General features: G+C 40.3%; 2 protein-coding genes across 2 annotated transcripts in view; one reads left to right on the forward strand and one right to left on the reverse strand.

Moving 5' to 3' along the window:
* MBNL2 (muscleblind like splicing regulator 2) overlaps positions 1 to 27,090 on the reverse strand; it is a 139,558-nt gene that overhangs the window by 52,212 nt on the left and 60,256 nt on the right. The window lies entirely within an intron of this gene.
* On the forward strand, positions 921 to 1,491 carry LOC135884751 (large ribosomal subunit protein uL23). Its single transcript, XM_065412295.1, has one exon. The coding sequence runs from the start codon at positions 945 to 947 to the stop codon at positions 1,410 to 1,412; it is 468 nt and encodes a 155-aa protein (XP_065268367.1). The 5' UTR covers positions 921 to 944; the 3' UTR covers positions 1,413 to 1,491.

Below are 27,090 nucleotides of genomic sequence, written 5' to 3' on the forward strand. Positions count from 1 at the left end.
CGGGCTCAGGCTCTAGGATCCTGGGAGGTGGGAGGGTCCCAGAGCTCAGACTGCAGCCCAAGGCCGAACATCTATACTGCAGTTCAACAGCCCCTTAGCCCAAGCCCCACAAGCCGGAGTCACCTGACATGGGCCAGCTGCTAGTGTCTAACTGCAATGCAGAAATACCTTTAGACCAGTGGTCTCCAAACTTTTTTGATCGCGCACCCCTACCAGTAAAACAACTTTGAGCACACACCTGCTGCTGCGCCGAAGCAAAAAATAAAATAAAATAAAATAAAAAACTCTGACTCCCACCCAAACTGCCAAAGCAAACAAACAAACAAACAAACAAAAATCGCTCGGACTCCCGCCCGAACTGCCGAAGGGGGGAAAAAAACCCCCCAAAACGCTCCTCCTGCCGCGCACCGCCAAGGAACCTCTTGCGCACCCCACTTTGGAGACCACTGCTTTAGACAGCAAGGTTGTTTAACCTAGGGGTATTTTAGGTATTTGAGGACTTATTCAATAGCACCATACCTTCGGTGGGGTTTAGCCACACACTCCTATTCACACATGCCCACAACCAGCTACCTGCTGGAGTTAAAAACAAGTTGAGAATGCTGGGGCAGAGGCATCAATCTAGAAATAAAAAATGACACCCCCCCCAAAAGTTGATGGTTGTTGTGACTCTTGTGGTGTCATTTAGCCTCAGGAAGCTGGTACAGTAAAAGCAGTGTTAGGCAGGCCTGTACCAGCCAGAATGCTCTATAAACCGGCATTTCTAATTTTCATAGAAATTCCGGTTTATAGTCCGGTTGGTGTGGGGCCAGCAGGCTCCCTACCTGGCTCTGCATGGTTCCCCAGAAGCAGCAACCTGGCCCTGCTGTTCCTAGGCGGAGGCATGGCTAGGTGGCTCTGTGCGCTGCCTCTGCCCCATGCCTTTTCGCTTCCCTTTTCCCAAGATGGCGCCGAAGGCGAAGAAGGAGGCTGTCCCCGCTAAGACAGAGGCAAAATCCAAGGCTCTGAAGGCTAAAAAGGCCGTTTTGAAAGGAGTTCACAGTCACAAGAAGAAGAAAATCAGGACATCTCCCACCTTCAGGAGGCCCAAAACTTTACGATTACGGAGACAGCCCAAATATCCTAGGAAGAGTGCTCCTCGGAGGAACAAGCTTGACCACTATGCCATCATCAAGTTCCCTCTGACAACAGAGTCAGCCATGAAGAAGATAGAGGATAACAACACCCTGGTCTTCATTGTAGATGTCAAGGCCAACAAACATCAGATCAAGCAGGCTGTCAAGAAACTGTATGATATTGATGTGGCCAAGGTCAACACATTGATCCGGCCCGATGGTGAGAAGAAGGCTTATGTCCGTCTTGCTCCAGACTATGATGCATTGGATGTAGCCAACAAGATTGGAATAATCTAAAGTGCATCCACCAAGAGCTGGGCAGATGAGATAATAAACTTTGTAAAACCAAAAAAAAAAAAAAAAAAAAAAAAAAAAAAGTGCTGGCTCTGCAGCTCCCATTGGCCGGGAACCGCGGCCAATGGGAGCTACGGGGGTGCTGCCTGTGGGCAGAGGCAGTGCGCAGAGCCGCCTAACTGAGCCTCTACCTAGGAACAGCAGGGACAGGTCGCCGCTTCTGGGGAACCGCCTGAGGTGAGTGCGCCCCCCGGATCCGGCACCCTCAAACCCCTCCTGTGCCCCAACCCCCTGCGCCGAGCCTCCTCCTGCACCCAAACTCTCTCCCAGAGCCTGTGCCCCGGACTCCCTCCCATGCCCAAACTCCCTCCCTCTTAGTTAACCGGAATTTTTCACTTACTGGCACACCCCATTCACCCAACATGCTGGATAAAAAAATATTTTACTGTACATGGACTGAAAAGCTCGGCTCGTGCTCGTATCAGCTCTAGGGTTGCCAGTTTTGGTTGGATGTATTCCTGGAGATTTCATCACGTGACAATCTTTAATTAAAGATTAATCTTTAATTCCTGGAGACTCCAGGCCAATCCTGGAGGGTTGGCAATCCTAATCAGCTCAGATATTTTATGGCAATGGACTTGCTGGCTGACTAGAGGCTACTTGCTTATAGATATTGAATCTTAGATGTGGCACGTTGTTGGACCCCCATTTTTCACTGGCCAGTCAGCGGGTTGGAGAAAGCTAGAGGCCTCTTTGTCAAGTACAGTGACATCACATGGCCAATGGCCACAGTAGCAGCAATGACAGCAGCCTTTGCAGGCAAATGAGCCAAACAGGCTAACAAGCGAGAAGTGAAGACCCACAAGCCTTTCCTTCAGTTTTTGAAGCTGGTAGCCTGTTTCCTCCCCCTTGGCACTGAACCCTCCAGAGTTCCTAGGTAAATCAGAATGGGGCACTCGCCTTCTGGTATTACTCAGTGTGGTCTGATTAGGTCACCTTTTGGCAAATGAAGAACTTCTCCATTCCAGTAATTCTGAGCTAGGAAAATCCCTGGATCAATATAATATCCCCAAATCAGTCAGTCAACAGGTCTGTAGGTGCTTTGTGACATCTGAGGTTTACAGGCCAGTCCACAGGTATTACACCTTGACTATTCTAAAATGTCCCAACTCAAAAATAACTTTAAAGATGCAATGCTACCACAGTATTGACAATTTTTTCATGAGCAACGGGATTTTGGAGGGATTCTGGAGCTCGTCTCGCGATGCTGCAAGAAGCTCCATCCCCCTCTCGAAGTTCAGCGCTGCCGGAAGCCAGCAGAGTCCCTCCCCTCTGCTCACTGTTCTCACAGCAAGGGAGGCAGGAGGAGGAAACACAGGGCTGCAGCTCTCCAGGCCTGGGAGAGGAAGATGAAAAGCCCTAGGAGGAGCAGAGGTGAAGCTGGGGACTGAACTGGGGGGGGGGGGGGGGCTAAAGGGGGAAATGGGGACAGTATTAATTGCTGGGCAGGGGGTGGGTAGATGTGGGGATAAGACCTCCTGCAGCAGGAGCCACCATCACGTTACCCAGTATATTTAGAAGTGCGGGCAACACTAATTATCGCACACACACACACGATGGGCAGGGGTAGTTCAATAACCAAAAGACAGACTGAAAACAGAGAATATATATATATATATATATATATATATATTATTTTTTTTTACAAATCTCATGATTATTGGGACAACCTCAGCATTTTTGGTGTGTGTGTGGGGGGGTTCAATTCATGATTTTTGATCCTGTGAGGCAGAAAGCTGGAACTGAAATCACTGGAAAAGACCAATCATACATTCACTCAGCTATGCAAACAGAGGGACTGTTTCCAAGCGTCCTCCCCTTTATATTTTGGTATTCAGCAACTGAACTTGGAACAGCATTTCTGATTAACCAAATCTGGATGAAAGGTTAAAGTTTAAGTTGGTCAAACTAAAAAATTCTTTCCTCCCAAAAATCACAATTTGAGGGTTTAATTTTTATGTACAGATCTATCTGCCTCATACCCTCTAGCAAGCTCTCCTATCCCCAGTTCTCCTCTTACAACAAGCATAGATAGTAAACAAAACCACAGCCATTCTAGCCAGATGAGTAAAACTAAAATCCCCCAGCCTCCACCCCCCAAAAAAGTTCCCTTATAATTGATTCTGAATACCATCCTGGAAGTTAAGTACATGTGTAAATGTTCCCGGACTTCAAGCTTCAAGGTGACTTGCAAAAGATTTTTTACAAATTTGACTTGTGCCATTTTTTGCTTCTTTATGTCATATAAATAAGGCCTGAATTTCATATGCTTGTGTGTCTGGAGTATCTTTGTTTATCTTTGTGAAAATATAACTGGATTACTCTCAATAGAATTATGCCTGATTTATATTGATCTGAGAACAGAATTGGACTCAATGCCTTTAAAGAAAATGAAAGAGAGACCCCGGAATTATGAGGTTAAATTAAATTAAATAACGACCAATAAGATTATACTAAAATGACAGATGCTAATCCTTTGATTCAAAGAGTTGGATTGCCTCAGTTTGCATTCAGTTGCTATCAGTGGATTACCACGAGCACAAACAAGGCATAAGGGAAAAACACATTGAACAACTAAACTATTTCAAATGTAATATACATAAATTACTATAAAAACTTGGAAAATTGGGGAAACAAATTAATTCCTTATCCACAGGACCATAACAATTCCTTCAAGTTCACCCACTAATATGAGTGTATGTGCCTACGCTCTCATATTTGCATTGCAAGAAAACATCAAGGACATATTCACCTTCTTAATCTAAGGTGAAAAAGGAAATGAAAGTAAAACGCTCAAATTAATGTAGATTGTTTTAGTTACTAAAGAGGGAGGAAAAACCATCAGCTACTCATCTGCTGATTTTGGATAATATGCTAAAATTACTGAAAATTGGCATAACAAAAAGAGTTTAATGTATTCCTAAAGTCAGTGAAAGAGCTTTCTGTGAACACAGTGACAGACAAAACTATAAAATAATGAAGAAAAATGAAAATCTCACAAAAAGGAAACTATCATGTCTAAGAAGATACTTAACATGAAAGACTTAATAGGAGTTATTTATTGAAATGGAAAAACAAAATGTTCTACTGAAGAATACATTGTTAATACAAATAGAGAGCTTTTGTCTCTCTCAAGATGCTTTTTTAAACAAAAATATTGGGATGGGTTTCACAGTGTGAGTACAGAGAATGGTTTGACAATTTGCATTAATATCAAAGGAAGCATACATGATATTAAGGCTACGTCTACACTACGCACCTTTTAGCGACACAGCTGTGTCACTACAGCCAGGCCGCTGAAAGGTGTGCAGTGTAGCCGCTGTTTGTTGGCAGAAGAGAGCTCTCCTGCCGCCAAAAAAACAAAAACAAAAACAAAAAACTTACATTCCCAATGAGCGGCAGTAGCTTTGTCAGCAGGAGAGATCTCCTGCCAACAAAGCGCTGTTCACACCGGTGCTTTTTGTCGGCAAAACTTTTGTCGTTCGGGGGGGGGGTGTTTTTTTCACACTTATGAACGACCAAATTTTGTCGTTCAGGTTCCAATGGAGACAAAGCCTCAGGTTGCTCTGAAGGAAAAAACTGTAGTAAATACTGCAGATGCCAAAAAAGATGCATATGAAATGGTAAATAAATTTGATGAACAACCTTGAGATTACTTTCACAGATATAAGTGTGTATACTTGGAAGGCAAAGAAAAACTAAAACTAAGAGCAGTTTAAAATGACAATGTCAGCTTCTTATATAATCATTGACTCAGTTACAGTTTGAGAACCTTAAAAATAAACACGTCTTTCCCCAATGTTCTGATCTTTTTCCATTTGGTCAACATTAATTTATTTCCTTCATTTCTTATGTTTCCAGAAACTAGAATAGTTCTGTTTAGTTTACTTCCTTGTTTGCTTACCAGCATCAGCCAAGCCTTGGCAGGAATTTTTACAGCTCTGGAAAAAGTGGACTAAATTTTACACTCTAAGGTACATATGGATCTTCACGGACCACAAAGGCAACCACACTGGAGCACCTGAAGTATACTAGCGGTCCAGCTTTTGTAAAACTGACTAAGTCAGTAGATGGGAAGTGTGAAAAAACAAGTTACTAATATTTTGTATTTCTACCACAGTAGCATCTAGCAGCCTTAATCAGAAGAAAAGTCTCATTGTGCCAGGCACTGTACAAACATACAGAAAGACACGGTCCCTTTCCTGAAATCTAAGATGCTAAGTGACATAGGAAGGCTGGCAGAAATGGAGTGCTGTTTGTAAAAAAACTGGTTAGTCTCTAATTTGTTTTTACTGTTCTCTTTTGGAGTAGGTAACTTGCAGATTCATGCATACACTACAGCACACTACAGCAAATAGGTCTAAATACCTTTAAAGCATTTCATTAACGCTAACAGAGAGCACTACATAAATTTACATTAGAAGCTACTTATTAGTAAATATTAACTCTTACCAAAAATATCTATTTTAAACACAGGATAGAACTGTGATCATCTCAGATTGTACTGATTGGTAACTCATGGCACATATTAATTTTTTAGTGACAACCAATGTACTCAGTCACTAAATTTATTATAGTCTGTACTTAAATACAGTCAGACTCAGTAAGAGGTAAAAATTTTGGTAATGACAGAGTGTTCTTTAACTTTTCTATCTATCTAAAAATCAATCAGAAAGAAGGGAGGCCAGTGAACACAGCTGTAGTTGTCAACTGCAAATCAGTTGGCAAAGAAACATGGAGAGACAGCATAACAGAAAAGAAGAATTTTATAAAAATTCTGACCAGATAAATGAGGAAACAACTTAGTTGATACTCTAGCAAACGAGAGTTCTCTCAAGAATGCAGCAGGAACAGGAATCCATTTCACAAACAGCCGTAAAGCTAATTAGATTACATCAAAGGGTTAGGAGATATATTTTGATAATGAGATGACTGACTTTGATTTGTTCAAAACGGAAAAGGAAGAAAATGCTGTAAATTTTATTACACACAAAGTCTTATTGAAAATGTTACTCTCTTTAAGTGAACTTGAGACTGCGTTTAAATTGGGAGCAATGTTTAATCAAAAAGAAATACTTCCATTTAGAAAAGGCTTACGAGTACGATTTGGTAAATCTGCAAGATATCAATGGACTATGCTAGTGTATTACAGAGGATGTCAACAAACTCATGATAGATCATGTGGAGGCCTATGGAACAAATATTTACAGTATCAAATTCTAAAACAAGCTACATAGCAGCTATATGTCTCAAAGTGCAGTATATACAGGGGCAATGCAGGGCACTGGACTGAACTGGTAGTCAGGGGACCTGGGTTCTATTTCTGACTCTGCCACTGTGGTTCTGTATAACCTTGGGCGAGTAACTAATCCCCCCCAAGCCCGGTTTCCCTTCTGTCTTTGCCAGTCTTGTCTACTTAGACTGTAAACTCTGAGGCAGGGACTGTCTCTTACTATGGGCGTAGGTACGCTGACTTGCGCACTAGAACACGGCTGTCAGCTGGGGCCATTATGCCCCATCGTAACACAAATAACAGACGCAAAGGCTGTTTCTCTTTGCAGTTTTCATCCTTTATTAGCCAAGCACAAGGTTACTTTACTAACAAAAGGAAAAAGCAATATCCTAGTCCAATATTTCAATAGATAGTCTAGGAGAAGTTACATAATTGTAGAGGTTAAAAGTACATTATCTTGTCTCTTTACAAAATGAAGAGTGTTTACCAGCTCTTAATGAGAGTGCTGAAGCTACAGCTGTGTTATTAATAAATCATGCATTTAGCCGAGGGAGCTTGCCAATGCGAGTGGAGTCTGATATGAATTCCCAATTCGGGCTGGAAAGGTGATGAAAAATGCATAGAAATTTCTTAAAGTATAAAAGGACCTACATGTGTCAGACCAGTATAAAACACTAATCAAGTGGAGCCTGAAAACACAGCCAAAAGAAATGTAATTGTACCTCTAGAAAAGATTGATATATAGAGTCTCTTTTACTCTACATAATTACACAAGCAACAGTGAACAAGGCTATTAAAACAATAGACAGTTATACCATTATGTCACCTATACAGAACATAAAATGTGAATTTAGCAAATGATATAGCTTTCTAACTAATGTAGCTTATATTAAAAGTACACACGAGCAGGGATCTTAACCTGCTCTACAAACACAGTTCACATGCTATTAACATGTTATTAATGATCTGGATGATGGGATGGATTGCACCCTCATCAAGTTCACAGATGACACTAAGCTGGGAGGAGAGGTAGATATGCTGGAGGGTAGGGATAGGGTCCAGAGTGACCTAGACAAATTGGAGGATTGGGCCAAAAGAAATCTGATAAGGTTCAACAAGGACAAGTGCAGAGTCCAATTGGCAAACTATTAAGCATACAATTTACCAAATAATACATAAATAAATAATAAATAAAAGAGCCAACAGTTCATTTATTTATTTATATATATATACACACACACACATCTCATAGAGCTGGAAGGGGCCCTGAAAGGTCATCATGTCCAGCCCCCTGCCTTCACTAGCAGGACCAAGTACTGATTTTGCCCCAGATCCCTAAGTGGCCCCCTCAAGGACTGAACTCACAACCCTGGGTTTAGCAGACCACTGCTCAAGCCACTTAGGGAAAGAAGAAAAGCACCCTACCGTGCCAGAACAGAAGAGCGGGTCCAAGAACTAACATGATGAGTACTGTGCTACAGCAGCACCCATTACCCAATTCCATTCTCACACACCTGCATACAGAAGTCATTGACTACCTTGAATGGAAAGAGGGGTAGAGATGGCATAAGGAGCACAGACTGCTACCTTAACCTGAATTTGAGCAGTGGCATCAACAGCCATACTTTTCTTATTCTGAGGTTCTCTTCTTAGCTCTCCCACACGCCATTCCTTCCTCTCTGTCATTTTCTTATCTTTTTCTTTTGGATGCTAAGAAGTGAGGGAAGGAGACAGAAGCAGAGGGTTAAGGTGAGGACTTCATTGCTCCCACTTAGGCAGAGGAGGCAAAAGAAAAACAAAAACAAAACACAATCTGATGGAAGGGGCTAATAACATCACCTGAGATTGAAAGAACTTTTTGCTGACTAGTTTCTTAACAGGTAGAGCTAGAATGATACTGCCTCTATACTTTTCCTTTTTTAGGCCGGGGAAGAGAAGAAAAACAAAGTCATTAAGCAGCTACTATAAGATCACAAAGGACTTCAGTTGAAAGCTTTCTTTATGTGCTAGTATAGGCTGAAAACCCCTCCACAAAATTCTAAGTTTGGAGGGTAAGAGAAAGTTTTGTTGAAGAAAAAAAAAATTAATGATTGGAGTCTTCACAGGGGTAGTTCTCTTCGAACAACAAAGTGTGAAATATTTGTTTCCATCTTCTACTTGTCTGACATGTACATCATCAGTGATTAGAATTACCACAATACTTCAAAAGTGATTTCATCTGAAGGGCATTCAGGTTAAAAATATAATGTAGTTTAAACTGTCAATCATTAAAACATTCAAGACTATAATTTTTCATAATGTTTTTGAAATTACAGCTATTCTAAAAAAAAGATTTACGTGGGCAAATCTGTCTTTTCCTCTTGCAGATTTTGCATCAGTGTGCCTTAGGAAAATTGTGATGGATGAGCACCATTCATCAGAAGAAACATTCATAATATACTGTCACCAACCAGCGTTTGAGTGGGGTTTCACCAACTCTTTTACCTCATCAGTGGGGAATTCAAACAGTAGTGCAATTCCTTTTTAATTGAAAAGAATTCTTTATATTTTAACACTAATGGACCATTTGATATTCCACACCACACACACACACACACACACACACGATAGCTTTCATCAGTGTGTAGTGCCCAATGATTACTATAGTTGATTTCTTGGCATACCGAGAACTCTCTCAACAGAGTTTCATTATACAATGATCATAAAGAAGCCAGTTTATTTTGCACTCCTACCTAATGTTGATTTCACAGTTCTTCATTAATTGATAATATCTGGCTCTTATATAGTACTTCACATCAGTACATTTCAAAGCGCTGTACAAAAGAGGCCTGTATCATTATCCCCATTTAACACATGGAGGAACTAAAGCACAGAAGGTGATGTGACTTGCCCAAGGTCACCCGGGTCAGTGGCACTGCAGGGAATTGAACCCAGGATTCCCAAGTCCCTGGCCAGTGCTCTATCCACTAGGCAACACTACCTTCCATAACTCAGTGTTCATCAAACTTCTTGATATTAACAGCAGTCACAGGTCTCAATATTTCAGTGGATGAAGAATTTCTAATTAGTTTTAAATGCCACCTCCACATGGAGTGGAGAAACTAGCAATTTTTAGCTATTTTAGGCACTTCAGTAGAAGCTCCATTATAGTGTTCAGCTGTCTGCCATATTCTAAGCCACACGTTATCAGTTTTCCTTATGCTGTATGTCAACACATAATGAAAGAGGAAGAAAGCAAATAAATAAATAAATGAATGAATGAATGGAGATCCATGCCTAGCAGGTTTTTTTTTTTCTAGATGTGTTTAAAACTGATATATGGGAAAGGAAAGGGACTAGGAATATTAGGATTGATGATGAATTGATCAATTTTCAGGGTAAAACTAAACAACTTCAGTTACTGAATTCCCCAATATTCAATAGCTATTAACAAATTAATTGAGAACCATTAGGAATGGATTACACTCATTCTTTGCCTTTAAGATTAAAGTTTTAGTAGAACAGAATACAACATAAGCCATGCTGGACCCCAGACAGACTATTTAAAATGACCTAGTGCCCGACAAACTATATAGATGCAATCAACCACTTGCAAGCATACCTGATATTCTTTGCAAAGATCTGATCCTATATTACTAGAGCATTATCAAATAGTGAAAATATTTCTCCAACACTTCAGATCTGCCTGATAGGAATGCCAGAAAAAAAAGCTAGCCCTTTGATGTATTCTGAAATGGTTTTCAAATCTCTCACAGTAGCTGAGAGGATAATCCTGAGATGAACGAAATCCAATGTCTACAACTTTTCATCAGCATTCTAAAAACCCCCACAATAAATACGAGGATCTTGGGGCGAAAATATCTATTACTGTATATAGGCACTTATACTGCCTCCACCTAAGCATCTGACTATCTTTGGGAAAGTAAATAACTGGGGAACTTATGCACAAAATTGAAACCATCTCAATTCTTTGGTCTTGTGTCCATTAATAGGAGATATAACAATGCTATTATTCCTAACTCTCCTCGTCTCTCCTACTATTAAGAAAAATCACAAGTCAGCATACTAATAAATGGGAATTTTCTGTGTTTGAAGATGAAATAAAAATACAATCAAGCTTTCACATATAATAAAGGCCCCCAGGTCCCACTGAAGTCAAAAAAGTTGCCAGCTTCCATGGGGAGGAGGAGCAGCAACAAGCACCACAATTAACAGGGGTTTAATTTGATCATACATTCTGCTGAAGTGGAACTATAAACAATCATAAGCTTTAGCTGCTGACAAGTGGCCAAATGCTATGGTGATGGGTACTTAAGAAATATACCTGAAAACAATGCTGCTGTGCAAATCTACAATCCTTAAAGAAACTTTGCTAAGGGCTTGTATACTCTGGGAATTTTTGCACCGATATAGCTACGCAGATGTTTGTCACTTTTTATATCCGTGCAGCTTCACTGGTGTAGCTATACTGTTTAAACAAACCTTGAAATTCTTAAGTGTTCCAGAGATGTCATATCTAAATATTTGACCTAATTTTAAGGATGAAATTTTCAAAATGCCCTGCCTTCTTGCCATACTATGGTTTATAAAAAGATAGGGAGGGTTTAAGAACCAACAATACATAGGAAAATTAAATTGCAAAAAAAAGTGAAAAGGATTTATACATGAAAAATGATAAGAGTATTGTGTCCATAATTAGATAGGTAAGTGCACAAATAGTCTGTATTTGACTTGCAGATGCAAAACTCATGTGAAAATGTTATAGGTATAAATTGTGCTTGGGCCTTTTCACTATCTGTACAAACTTCCTGGGCACTGATCCTAACGATATATATAAAGGGCTATAGGAAAACTGGTAAAGTTTTGCTGATCTGAATGTTCAGTAAGCCATTTGATAAATACAGACAATTCTAGTCTTGTTGAACCCCAAGTGACATTACTTATATTCTGTAGTTCTCCTAAAATACCCAGATTTATTGTAAGTTGCATACTAAGGCTTGGTCCACACTGGGGCGGGGGATCGATCTAGGAAACGCAACTTCAGCTACGAGAATAGCGTAGCTGAAGTCGACGTTTCCTAGATCGAATTAAGTGTACTTACTGCGGGTCCACGCGGCGCAGGCAAGCTCCCCCGTCGACAGCGCTTCCTCCTCTCGGCGAGCAGGAGTTCCGCAGTCGACGGGGGAGCACTTCTGGGATCGATTTATCGCGTCCAGATGAGATGCGATAAATCGATCCCAGAAGATCGATCTCTACCCACCGAATCAGGCGGATAGTGTAGACCAAGCCTTACTTCATTGTAATTCAAGATTACGGACTCTCTGTGCTCAGCAGAAGGTTGCAATTTGAAACACTTCTGTAATTCCTAAAACGAGCTGTCATGCTCTACTGAATTTGTCTTTATATTCTCAAGAGTAAACCAAAACTTGCACTTCTCACTAGCCCCTGTGCTGCGGGGTTGGGGGGAAATCACTCCTCCTGATAAATGATTCAGTAGTCCATTGAAAATTATATACTTCTTTCAGGCAGGGCCGGCTCCAGCATTTCTGCCGCGATCGGCAGCGGCAATTTGGAAAAAAAAAAAAAAGCTGTGATCGCGATCGGCGGCGGCAATTGGGGGAAAAAAAAAAAAAGCCGCGATCGGCGGCGGCAGTTCAGCGGCAGGTCCTTCGCTCCTAGAGGGAGTGAGGGACCTGCCGCCCCCGAATTGCCGCAGGTTCTGCCCCTCTCCCTTGGCCGCCCCAAGCACCTGCTTGTTAAGCTGGTGCCTGGAGCCGGCTCTGCTTTCAGGAAGTCTTGATGGAAAATTCAGAGAATGGAATTCTTATACAAGAAAAAAACCCACAAACCTCTGGGAAAGTAAGTTGTCATAAAAAAAGCCACCTGTATATTCTTCTCTCAAACACTTACAAAAGGTAAGACAAACAAGAAAAATTCAACCTGCTGTTCACAAAAACACAACTAAGCACATACCGCTGCATATTATTTCTCAAGTATTTTTATAAGTTCTCTTTTGAATTTGAGTGTCAATGACTTTTCTCCTCTAATACTCTTCCCAGGGAAACCTGGTGTTGTACGTGTTTACATTGTGATATCGCAACTCTGAGCTCCCACTGTATTTAGTTAGCGAATTTTAAGGCATGTTTTATGAACAAAATATGAGATGGATAGAAAGCCTGCCCCCACCAAATGGCCCAGGCCCTGGAACAAACATGAAGTAGGTAAGCCTGAAAGGGTAGGATGTGGCCCTTTAGGAAGAAAGGCTGGATTTGGGAAGTTTTGAGAATCTGGGACCATTAGGCACCTGATCCACCCCACTGAAGTCAAAGGGAGCTTTACTATAAACTTTTATGGGCTCAGTATCAAATCTCAGAGATATTTTGGAAGGATGAATGGCAGGGTGAGGGTAAACAGGCTGTAAATCACAGCTGCAGAGGGATCAATTGCTTTGATTTTTATGCAGTTCAACTTTTTTTTTTTTTTTTAAAAAGATGATTAGACCAACTTGCATGTAACAATATGGCCACTGATACAACAGGGTGCCCATCGGCCCAGTGGAATAAGATCAGGAGTTAGGAAGTTCTTGTTGACTAGGGCACTAATATAGCAGAGCACTTCAGTTTGTGCTTAAATCCAGCCGTTCTCTGTGTGTGTGAGATATATTTCTATATATATCTATATCTATATATCTTCCTTCTGTATTTTCTACTCCATGCATCTGATGAAGTGGGTTTTAGCCCACGAAAGCTTATGCCCAAATACATTTGTTAGTCTCTAAGGTGCCACAAGTACTCCTCGTTCTTTATTCAGAAATACTGTATGCAAATTTGTAAGGGAAAGCCTTTGTGAAATAGCAGGTGAGGAGAGAATAAACTGCCAAGCCAAATGAGTAAACAAACAAGAAGTAAAAATATATTTTCTTATATTGACCAGCATGTTATTAGTTTTCAAATGGTACCTCACAAGGCATATTTTGTACAAATACCATTGCAATAGTGTGTAGGGTGTGAAGGTCGCAGTTACTTTATACTTTTCAAATGATAGATTTCCCCAAAAATGTAAAAATTATCAAAAGGAGCAGGTTTTTTCTCTCAAAAGTTGGAGAGGATTATACAAAAAATTTCTGTAGGTGTTTTAACAAACAAAAAAACCACAATATGATATTGTGTACACCACAGTTTTTATGAGAATCTCTGAAATGTCACATTTTTGCATAGCTAGAAATGAAGGCCTGTTTCCTAGAGGAACAGACACTAGTATCTTCCAGTGTAAATTAGTATTTTAACGTGTCCTCTAAAAACACTTCAGCTTAGTGCTGTTCTCTGTGACAGTGTGCTGCTGCTAGGCAACAATGCACAGCAGTACTACGCATTTAGCCCCAGGTCTTCAAAAGAGGCTTCTAACGCTGGGTGTCTCCATTTTGGGGTGCCCAAATTTAATCACTTAGACCAACAGTTGATAGCCTCAGAACATCAAGATCCCTAACTATAGCTTTAGATGCCTACAGTAACTTTAGATATAGCTTTCTTCTCCACTGAGCTGCAGGAGCATTTAACCACTATGTTTTCAAAGCACTGTATAAATATTTACTAATTAACCCTCCCATCCCCTTTTGGAAGGAGGAAAGGTAAATAAATATTACCGCCACTTCACACATGGCAAAGCAGAGGCACAAAGAGGTTAAGTGACTTGCTTAAAAATATACAGCAAATAATTCCTAGAACCACATCAGAATAAAGGTCTTCTTCCAGTGTTTTGGACCTGCAGTTTCAGCTGAAGGTTGTTTATTTCTCATATATTACTAAGCTGGTTTGTATTATGTCAGGTAGACCACAGACTACCAAGTCATTTCTGAATGACACACTTAAGTGCATAGTGAACACAGACATGTTTAAATATATACATATGTTGATATAGAAATGATACTGATTAAACCCGGACTAATTTTCAGAAATGGGTACATGGAAGCCATGCCCACAGCCAGATCTTCCATTGAAAAAGAGATATTCCCTATTTTGTTAAAGAGCTCTTTGACAGAGGAAATGAATGAGAAACTTTTGCAACTAGACACACACATTCAGAGGCGTGGGGAGAGCCTGCTAAACAGCGTTGTTGTCAGGTATATTTCTTAAGTACCATACCATCTGGCCACTTTTTAGCAACTAAACACACACACATTCAGAGGTGTAGGGGAAGTTTGCTAAAGTTATTCAATTTGTACTGATATGTTATGCTTGTTCATTTTGATTTTAGTCTTTTATTGTTGTACACTAGTCACATAAGGAATGCAAAATCATGAAGATGTTAAATAAGACAAGTTCTAACAATGACCTCTGTGGGACTTCATTAGACAATTTGATGCACTGCCATTTATCTTTTTTACAGTCGTGCACTCAGCTTTCATTCTGCATGACTGCTACTATCCAAGTTGATCAATTTGAATTAAATTTTCAAGTAAGATTCCCTATGATGTTCAAACGCCCTATTAAAATCTAAAACAAATTTAATCTACTCTATGCTCTACATACACTAATTTTGTAATTATTTTACAAGAAAAAAGTAATTAGATTTCTCTGGCTTTTCCCTAGTGTTTCCAGAAATTTGATGTTTTGCAATGTTTTGATGAATGCCCGGTTAAGTATAAAATTCTGCCCACAGGGTGGCCACCTCCAGTTACAACAGGTACCTACATTGTTCTTACAAAAATATTCCTATTTATTTGAATGCACAATTGTGCATAAATCCGTCTCTTGAAAAAACATAGGCAGAAGTCAGCATACTTCCTAAAATGTTTCTACAAAAACGAGGAGTCCGGTGGCACCTTAAAGACTAACAGATTTATTTGGGCATAAGCTTTCGTGGGTAAAAAACCCACTTCTTCAGATGCATGGAGTGAAAGTTACAGATCCAGGCATAGATATACTGGCAAATGAAGAGGAGGGAGTTACCTTACAAGTGGAGAACCAGTGATGACAAGGCCAATTCAATCAGGGTGGATTTGGTCCACTCCCAATAATTGATCAGGAGGTGTCAATACCAAGAGAAGGAAAATTGCTTTTGAAGTGAGCCAGCCACTCCCAGTCCCTATTCAAGCCCAAATTAATGGTGTTAAGTTTGCAAACTTGTAAGGCAATTCCCTCTGATAAAATGTTTCTGTTTACTCAGGCTCCTTGTGGTATCCACAGCAATGCAGACATCCAATGTCAACAACTAAAGCACAGCCAAGAACTAGCTGTCCACAAAACTGAGCTACGCTAGCTCAGCAATGCCATGCCCTTCCTTTTGCCTGCTCCATTTACAAACCATCTCAAGAGAAATTATTCTAAGATCTCAAGCTCACTGGGATCAGTAAATTCTGTAAGTTATATTGATTAAAACCTTTTATCAAACTGAATTTAAAATAAGCTACTATTGTTCCTCCTTGGTTTCTATGTATTTATCTTATTGAGCCACCATTCTTATGGATAATTTAGTGCCTGTGCTTAAGAACAAAACATGCTCAACAGTGCATGGCTACATATACAGATATCAATTCACTGAACTTCATTTACAGTTTAATTAGCTCTTGATAAAATTCCTCATTTCATAGAAAAACCTACTGGCTACCTTTAGACCACTGTTTTTAATGTCCATCACCAATAAGATGTTCAGCTGCTTTAAACTAAATCAAATCACTCAGTGGCGTGTATGACATGAATCACATTTGATCCTCTGAAGTATCCAGGATTTAAAGGTTAATAACTAATTAGAAAGAATAGTCTCACTCCAAAGATCTATTAATAAACTCCTTTGCTCATTAAACACATTGTATATGCTGCAACAGCTGGCATGCTTGAATATCTGATAAAGAAAAAATCTGCTTAAAGAATTGTTGGTGCTTTAGGGAAATTTGGCAAAATGCCACATTTTTATACCAATATTTGTTTTAAAAGACCATCTACTCTCCATTTAGGGTTCATAACAATGAGGGACTTATTCCATTGGCCAATGCCAGGTTTAAGATGGAAAAGAACTATGAAACATGCTTAGCTTGCTAAGGTGCTCTCCCTCATTCCTGTCGTACAAAATCCTCAAAGTTGTATTCCAGTTTTGATATCGTCCTGAATGAATATTGCCTATTACATCAAACTGTGTGATTATTCTTTAATGTGTGTGTGTGATTTACTAAACTGGCATGTTGAAATACTGCCAGGGTTTTTTACATTTGTTTTAGGTGACAGCTGAAATCTCTTGAAGTCCTCTGTAAAAGAAATCATACTTCACACTGACTAAATAGATGGAAGTGCATTTAGAAAGAAAAAGAGATTAAAATGATTTTACCACTGGCAAAGGGAAATGGTGGTCAAATTTAGCCTAAAATTGAGATTTAAAATGAAGTAGTATACCTAATGCAAAACGTAGGGTAAAAATATAGTGTAAAGAAACACATATACAAATTAACCAGGCCTGTCAAGCAATTAAAAAATTAAACAACAACAGAATACCATTTATTTTAAATATTTTTGGTTGTTTACGACATTTTCAAATATATTACCGTATATACTCGTTCATTAGCCCGTTCGTTTATAAGCCAGCCCTCCAAGATGGTTAGGTAAAAATAGCAAAAACTGCATGACCCTTTCATAAGCAGACCCTATATTTCAGAGGTTGGCAAACTTTGGCTCCCGGCCCGTCAGGGTAAGCTGCTGGCAGGTCAGGACGTTTTGTTTACTTGGAGTGTCTGCAGGCACGGAGCCCCTCAGCTCCCAGTGTCCGCGGTTTGCCGTTTCCAGCCAATGGGAGCTGTGGGAAGTGGCGCCACTTCCCACAGCTCCCATTGGCTGGGAACGGCGAACTGCGGCTACAGGGAGCTGAGGAACTCCATGCCTGCAGACGCTCCAGGTAAACAAAATGATAATGTATTAGATATTCAATTCAACAATTCCATAGAGTTTAAAATCATCAAGTTTTGGTGTAGACCCGTTTATAAGCCAACCCCCGCTCTTTGATGCGTCACTTTTTTACCAAAAATATTTGGCTTATGAACGAGTATATACGGTAATTTCAATTACAAGACAGAATACAAAGTGTACAGTGCTCACTTCATGTTTAATTTTGATTATAAATATTTGCACTGTAAAAAACAAAAGAAATAGTATTTTTCAATTCACCTAATACTATCTCTTTATCATGAAAATTGAATTTACAAATGTAGAATTATGTACAAAAAAACCTGCATTTCAAAAATAAAAATGTAACACTTTAGAACCTAGAAGTCCACTCAGTCCTACTTACTGTTCAGCCAACTGCTCAGACAAACAAATTTGTTTACAGTTGCAGGAGATAATGCAGCCAGCTTCTTGTTTTCACTGTCCCCTGAAAGTGAAAACAGGCATTCTACATGGCACAGTAATAGCTGGCATTGCAAGATATTTACGTGTGATTAATCAACAGCCCTAAAATTAACATTACTCATCTTTGTCTGCAACCCAGACAAGGCAGCAATATGTCAGTGAATGAAAATCTGAAGGTAATTGTGACGGTGTACCCCATAAGGCTTTATGGGGAGGGGGTGCTTATAAATGTATGTATGACATAACTGGAATATGTTTTGTGCTGCCTGTGCCAGGTAACATATCTCCGTAAAGGTTATGGTCTACTATATCTATTCATCCTATTTGTACATATATATATATCATTTTCTACTTGAGGTTAAGAATATGGGCTGTATGCTTGCTTGGTTTCTAAGTAAGCTTTGGGAGGCATTTGGTCAGCTTCTTTAGGAAGGAATTCGCCAGGTTAAGTACCTGATCAGGAAACACCTGGGGAACAATGCATCTTGGAATGCTCCAATCCACATAAGAAGTCTTCCTGGAGACATGCAAGTTACCATGTGGACAATGGCGTCGGCCTGTAAAGACTGAGTCATGCAGGGGCATGTGACTTGCCCAGGTGTCTCCAAAACTCCATCTTGGAGCTGGACTTTGCATAGGAGGGAGGAGGGGGGTCTCCTCCCACAAGAGAGAGCCTATTTATACCTGGGGGAGACCCCTCCATTTTGTCTTCAGCTGGCTAAAGAAGGAGCCTCTCCACCCCCCCAGGATACTTGAAAGAAACTGAAACAAAAGACAGACTACAGGGGTTGTGAGAGATTGCTGGACCCAGGCTAAAGGGAGAGTAGCCTGTAAAAGGGAGCATTCTGGAACTGGTGAGGAACTTATCTGTATTTAGTTTGATTAGGCATAGATTTGCGCATTTTATTTTATTTTGCTTGTGACTTACTTTGTTCTGTTTGTTACTACTTTGAACCACTTAGATCCTACTGTCTGTATTTAATAAAATCACTTTTTATTTAGTAATGTACTCAGAGTATGTATTAATACCTGGGGGAGCAAACAACTGTGCATATCTCTCTATCAGTGTTATAGAGGGCGAACAATTTGAGTTTGCCCTGCATAAGCTTTATGCAGGGTAAAACGGATTTATCTGGGTTTAGACCCCATTGGGAGTTGGGCATCTGAGTGCTAAAGACAAGCACACTCCTGTGAGCTGTTTTGGGGTAAACTTGCAGCTTTAGGACAAGTGGTTCAGACCCTGAGTCTTTGTTAGAGCAGACTGGAGTGTCTGGCTCAGCAAGACGGGGTGCTGGAGTCCAGAGCTGGCAGGGAAAACAGGAGCAGGGGTAGTCTTTGCACATTAGGTGGCAGCTCCCAAGGGGGTTTCTGTGATCCAACCCGTCACAGTAATATTTTAGGGCTGTCAAGCGATTAAAAAAATTAATCACGATTAATCGCACGATTAAAAACATTGTGATTAATCGTGCTGTTTAACAACAATAGAATACCATTTATTTTAAATATTTTTGGATGTTTATGACATTTTCAAATATATTAATTTCAATTACAACACAGAATACAAAGTGTATAGTGCTCACTTTATTTTATTACAAATACCGGTATTTGCACTGTAAAAAACAAAAAAAATTATTTTTCAATTCACCTCATACAATTACTGTAGTGCAATCTCTTTATCATGAAAGTTGAACTTTCAAATGTAGAATTATGTACAAAAAAAAACTGCATTCAAAAATAAAACAATGTAAAACTTTAGAGCCTACAAGTCCACTCAGTCCTACTTCTTGGTCAGCCAATCACTCAGACAAACAAGGTTGGTTACAATTTGCAGGAGATAATGCTGCCTGCTTCTTGTTTACAATGTCACCCGAAAGTGAGAACAGGCATTCGCATGGCACTTTCGTAGCCAGTGTTGCAAGGTATTTACATGCCAAATATGCTAAACATTCATATGTCCCTTCATGCTTTAACCATCATGCCAGAGGACATGCTTCCATGCTGATGATGATAACGATGATCTGCTTGATAACGATCCAAAGCGGTGCGGACTGACGCATGTTCATTTTCATCATCTGAGTCAGATGCCACCAGCAGAAGGTTCATTTTCTTTTCTGGTGGTTCGGGTTCTGTAGTTTCCACATCAGAGTGTTGCTCTTTTAAAACTTCTAAAAGCATGCACCACATCTCGTCCCTCTCAGATTTTGGACGGCACTTCAGATTTTTAAACCTTGGGTCGAGTGCTGTAGCTATTTTTAGAAATCTCACATCGGTACCTTCTTTGCGTTTTGTCAAATCTGCTGTGAAAGTGTTCTTAAAACAAACATGTGCTGGGTCATCATCCAAGACTGCTAGAACATGAAATATATGCAGAATGCAGATAAAACAGAGCAGGAGACATACCATTCTCCCCCAAGGAGTACAGTCACAAATTTAATTGACGCATTATTTTTTTAACAAGCATCATCAGCATGGAAGCATGTCCTCTGGAATGGTGGCCGAAGCATGGGCCATACGAATGTTTAGCATATTTGGCATGTAAATACCTTGCAACGCCGCCTACAAAAGGGCCATGTGAATGCCTGTTCTCCCTTTCAGGTGACATTGTAAATAAGAAGCGGGCAGCAATATCTCATTCAAATGTAAATAAACTTGTTTGTCTTAGCGATTGGCAGAATAAGTAGGACTGAGTGGACTTGTAGGCTCTAAAGCAGGGATCGGCAACTTTTGGCCCGCAGCCCGCCAGAGTAAGCACCCTGGCGGGCCGGGCCGGTTTGTTTACCTGCCGCGTTCGCAGGTTTGGCCGATCGCAGTTCCCACTGGCCACAGTTTGCCGCTCCAGGCCAACGGGGGCTGCGGGAAGCAGCGCAGGACGAAGGATGTGCTGGCCACCACTTATCGCTGCCCCCATTGGCCTAGAGCGGCGAACCATGGCCAATGGGAACCATGATCGGCCGAACCTGCGGACGCGGCTGGTAAACAAACCAGCCAGGCCCGCCAGGGTAACGTGCCAAAGGTTGCCGATCCCTGCTCTAAAGTTTTACACTGTTTTGTTTTTGAGAGCAGTTATGTAACCAAAAAAATCTGCATTTGTAAATTACACTTTCACGATAAAGAGATTGCACTTCAGTACTTGTATGAGGTGAATTGAAAAATACTATTTATTTTGTTTATCATTTTTACAGTGCATATATTTGTAATCAAAAATAATAATATAAAGTGAGCACTCTGCACTTTGTATTCTGTGTTGTAACTGAAATCAATATTGAAAATGTAGAAAAAACATCCACAAATATTTAATGAATTTCAATTGGTATTATATTGTTATACGTGCAATTAATCACAATTACTTTTTTTAATTTCAATTAATCTTTTTGAGTTAATCACATGAGTTAACTGCGATTAATTGACAGCCCTATAATATTTACTAGAAACTAGTCTCCATTTAGGATGAGGTATGATAAAAAAGGAAAGTGTTAATACAGATTAAGCTGCTTTTTGTTAACCTGCCCAGAGTAGAAAAGCCTAATTTAGCCACCCTTTGATATGGGAGACATCCATCAGAACTACCAATTATGATTTGGCACTAGCAAGTGCAGAGATGGAAGTCTTCTGCCATAAGCATTAGCCAGCCAGCAAGGTTACTTTTGCTTCAGGAGGAATGAAAAGGACAAGCATGGTACTTGTAGCCTCCATTTATCACAGGTTTCAGTAGAGTACTATCCTGGGGCTGAATGGGAAGTTGAAGCTTGCTAAAAGTCAGCAGCCTCACTGAAGACTGTAGCTAGAATCTCTCCAACCTATGTGACATACCATTGATGGAAGCCTTCATTAAATAAAGACAATACATAGAGTAGTCTCTGTTCCAGATGCAGAGCCAAAAGTTTAATCTCCCGCGATAGAGAGCAAGAAGATGGGTAAAATCACGTGATGAAGAAAAGACTGTATGTTGTTAGAAACTATAGTAGAGAACAGAATTATCAGACATATATAAACATGATTTGTTGGGGAAGAGCCAACAGCTTTTTGTAAAAGGAAGTCTTGCCTCACAAGTCTATCAGAATTCTTTGAGGGCATCAACAAGCATGTGGATAAAGGTGATCCAGTTGATATAGTGTACTTGGACTTTCAGAAAGCCTTTGACAAAAGTCACTTATCAAAGGCTCTTAAGGAAACTAAGTAGTCATAGCATAACAGAGAAGGTCCTCCCTTGGATCAATAACTGGTTGAAAGATAGGAAACAAAGGGTAGGAATAAATGGCCAGTTTTCACAATGGAGAGAGGTAAATAGCAGGCAGGCCCCCCCCCCCCCCCCAAAGATCTGTACTGGGACCTGTGCCCCTCAACATGTTCATTTATGATCTGGAAAAGCGAATGAACAGTGAAGTGGCAAAGTTTGTAGATGATAAAAAATATTCAAGATAGTTAAGTCCAAAGTTGACTGTGAAGAGTTACAAAGGGACCTCACAAAACTGGGTGACTGGGCAACAAAATGAGAGATGAAATTCAACATTAATTAGTGCAAAATTAATGCACATTGGAAAAAATAATTCCAAATACACATATATAATGTTGGGTTCTAAATTAGCTGTTGCCACTCAAGAAAGATCTTGGAGTCACCATGGATAGTTCTCTGAAAATTTCAGTTCAATGTGCAGTGGAAGTCAAAAAAGGTTAACAGAACATTAGGAACTATTAGGAAAGGAATAGATAGTAAATCCATGGTGAGCCCACACAAATACTGTGTCCAGTTCTGGTTGTCCCATCTCATAAAGGGTATAGCAGAACCAGAAAGAGTTCAGAGAAGGACAACACAGATGATCAAGGGTATGGAATGGTTTCCATGTGAGGAGAGACTAAAAAGATTACATCTGTTCAGCTTAGAAAAGAGCTAGCTAAATGGGGGGATATGATAGAGGCCTATAAAATCATGAATGGTGTAGAAAAAGTAAATGGAGAAGTGTTATTTACCCTTTCCCACAATAGAAAACAAACAGGGGTCACCTGATGATATTAATAGGCAGCAGGTTTAATACAAACAAGTGGAAATACTTTTTCACACACTGTACAATTAACCTATGGAATTCATTGCCATGGGATGTTGTGATGACCAAGAGTATAACTGGGCTCAAGATATAACTGGATCAGTCCATCAATGGCTATTAGAGAAGATGGTCAGGGATGCAACCTTGTATTCAGCGCAACCCTAATCTTCTGACTGCCAGAAGGAGAAGACATGTATGTATCACTCCAACTGCCTCGTTCTTTAAATTCCCCTGAAGCTCTGGTACTGGCCATTGTCAGAGACATGATAGACCATTGCTCTGACCCAGTATAGCAGTTCTTATGAACAAACCCTTTTCAAAAGCCTGTAGAGGGTGGGGCTTGTCTTCACTTTTAGTATTAAGCAGAGTCAATGTGTGGCAAATCTAAGAAAATAATACCATAGAAATGGCAGCACAAGTGAAGGAGACTAAAAACAGAATTAGAGGCCTCATAATTCCATTTCAATAATTGATCTGTGAGTTAGTCCCATTAGGGATGAAATCCTGGTCCTAATGAATTGAAAGAGACCAATTAGGAAGAAAAGGAGTCGAAGGGGGCTAGCAGTTCTTAAAAGATGCAATACTAGAGGTTCAATATCAAATTATTCTAATGCAGAAAAAAGATAAGAAGAGCCACTGGAGGCCAATGTGGCTGCATAAGGAGCTTCTTGGCTATCTAAAACCCAAAAGGGATATATACAGGACATGGAAGGAGGGGCCTGTCACCAAGGAATCATACATAGGACTGGAACAAGTGTGTAGGGACAAAATCAGAAAAGCCAAGGCAAAGAATGAGTTACAACTGGCAAGGAATGTCAGAAGGAACAAAATGGGGTTCTACAAATATGTCAGACAAAAAGAAAGAGGAGGGAAGGTATGGGTCTGCTGCTCACTGAAGAAGGTGAGCTGATAATGGAAGATGATAGGAAGGCAAAGCTGCTTAAAGCCTACTTCTCTTCAGTCTTCCCACAAAAAATAATATTGTTGCGCTGAGTACGTAGCTCAGGTCATAACCTCAAAGAAGTGTTAGGGGTGCCAATTCATTTGTGTGTGGGTATCAAGGAGAAGTTAAGTGGGCTAATAGACCCATTGCACTAACAGGAATAAAAAAAATGCCAAGGGGCATTGTAATGGATCAAGCCAATTCACTTGTCTGTTAAGATAGGTCAAAGAAATGTCAGTACTAATGTCTTCACGTATTTGTAACTTGTTGACTTGTTGTATATATGTATATATATGTGTACCTTATGCTTAATTAACCCTAGATCCAGAGGTTTGTATTAGCCATTTGTTTGATGTGTAGACTTCCTGAAAACTAATGGATGGTATCTGTATTGTTTTCACGTATCTATCCCTATTAGAATGTAATGGCAGGCACTTGCATAATTATATCACTGTAACCAAATTATTTGTGTATGCATAGGAAGTAGAATGATAATTTCAAAGCAAGTTGTCCTTGATATGGTGCCCTGAGGTCAAAGACCCAAAATGCATTCTTCATCAAAGGAAGAGCCCCTGCTGTGAGTGCAAGTATTTGCCTGGCTGCTTTTTGGGGAAGACCGCTATAAAAGTGTGTCCTGGGAACAATCCTTCATCTCTGATCCATCTGAACACTGACAGGGTGGTTCCAGATGCAAGACAGAGGTCCCCAAAAGCCATTTGGGGAAATCCTGAAGAGCTGATGGAAAACTAGCAGACATTACATCTCTGCATTGACTACAAACTCTGATTCACCTGTAATGTATTTTATCTGCTTTAACCTCTCAATAACTCTCATTTTCTTTTCTTAGCTAATAAGTCTTTAGTTAGTTTACTAAAGGAATTGGCTGTCAGCGTTCTCTTTGGTGAGATCTGGAATATATTTTGACCTGGAAGTAACCTAATGTGTGATGATTTTGGGCTTTAATAACCTTTCATCATAAAGTCCGGTGAGTCTCCTTGGAGTGCTAAAGGGACTGGCTGTGACTCCATGGTGAGGCAAGCATAATATCCAGAAGTGCACTTTTGTTACTGGCTTGGTGAAATCTAATTATAGAATGTACCGGTAATTTGGGGGTATCTGCCCTATTTTCTGACAATCTGAGCTGAGATTGGCACTCTCAGCTGTGACCCACTTCAGGCAGCGTGACAAACATGTGATTGGACAACCAGCAAAGTTATCATAGACAATAAAGGGGATGGGATGCAGATCAGGAAAAGTAAAGAACACGTCAGAGAACTTCCAACTAATTAGAATGAATTCAAGTCAATGGTGTCTGATGCTATTCACCCTAGGATGCTGAAAGAATTAGCTGAAGAAATCTCAGAGCCACTGGCAGTAATGCTTGCAAACTCATGGATGACAGGAGATGTCCCAGAAGACTGGAGAAGGGCTAATGTAGTGCCCGTGACAGGTTTCCCCGCCCCAGCCTCCAGGAATACCACCTGATATACTGGGGTACCACTGCGCCCACCTGACCCACCAGCCTGGATTCCCTTAAAACTGTACTGCTATGCAGCCTGTCAAGCCCTTCCCCAGGCTTCAGGCTGCAGTTTTCCAGCACACTTACAGGTAGAGATACCCCCAGCTGCAGAAACACACAGACACTGAGATCAGCTCTGCATGGGAAGGCTCAGCTAAGGAACTGCCCAGTTACTCAAGTGCCCCCCGCCCCGAGTGTAAAGCCAAAATTATACAGTTTTGCACAGCGTAAACTCATGAAATTCATCCTTTCCCTCAATGTCGAGAGAGAGAGATGCACAGCTTTTTGCCCCCCAGTTATGAATTCCGCAAACTGGTTTTAGAGAAAACAAAAACAAATTTACTAACTACCATAGATAGATGTTAAGTGATTATAAGTGACAACAAACAGATCAAAGCAGATTACCTTAGTAAATAAACAAAAACCGCAAACTGAGCTTAACACACTAGATAGATAGGGTATAAATTAACAAATTCTGATCCAGAGTGATAAACAGGCTGGCAGATTCTTAAGGCACAAGTTGCCTTAACTTTCCCAAGTTTTCATACACAGGCTAAAAATCCTTCTAGCCAGTTTAGTCTTTGCCCCTCAGGTGTTTCCAGGTGTGCTGTTGCAGGGAGAGAGAGGTACCCCCATGATGTCATTGTCCCCCTTTTATATCTTCTTCCCACTTGCTGGAAAAGCTCTTTTGCTGTGACCTGAGTCAAACAGTTCCCACTGTCTAATGTTATCTGAGAGGTTTCTATTGTACAGTTCCTGGGGTAATCCTTGTGTGCTTTTGTGCATTTCCTCAGTAAGCCATTAACATTGTTTGGCCTTTTTACTGTTGTATCTGAAAGGCTGCTTGAGGGGATTTTCAACCTCACAACATGTTTCAGTAACACATACATAGCCAAACTTCATAACTTCACATACCACGATAGCACATACAATTCAACGAGATATTAATATCTAGCAGATCAAGACTTTTAGAATGATACCTCACAAGACATACTTTGTACAAAACATCCTAATTACATGACATTGGTGAATATTGGGGTGAAACAGTGCCCATCTTTAAAATGGGGGGAAATGAGGAGCCAGGGAATTATATACCAGTCAGCCTGAACTTGATACCGGGGGAGCTACTAGAGCAATGTATATAATTCAATTTGCAAATACTTGGAGGATGAAGGGGTGATCACGAGCAGCCAGCATGGATTTACTAAGAACAAATCATGCCAAACCAGCTTGATTTCCTTTTTTTGACAAGGTAACTGGTTCGGTGAATAGGCGAATGTGGTGGACATAATATACCCAGACTTTAGCAAGGCTTTAGATGCAGTCCCACATGACATTCTGATAAGCAACCTGGAGAAATGTGGCCTTGGTGGAACTACCATTAAGTGGATACATAATTGGTTAAACAACTGCAAAGAGTAGTTATTAATGGAATGATGTCAGATTGAAAGGGAGTCTCAAGTGGGGTTCTACAGGGACCTGTTCTGGGTCCAGTGTTATTTAATATCTTTATTAATGACCTGGATGTAGGTGTAGAGAGCATACTGTTCA

This window comes from Emys orbicularis, chromosome 1 (assembly GCF_028017835.1).
Source record: "Emys orbicularis isolate rEmyOrb1 chromosome 1, rEmyOrb1.hap1, whole genome shotgun sequence".
Lineage (NCBI taxonomy): Eukaryota > Metazoa > Chordata > Testudines > Emydidae > Emys > Emys orbicularis.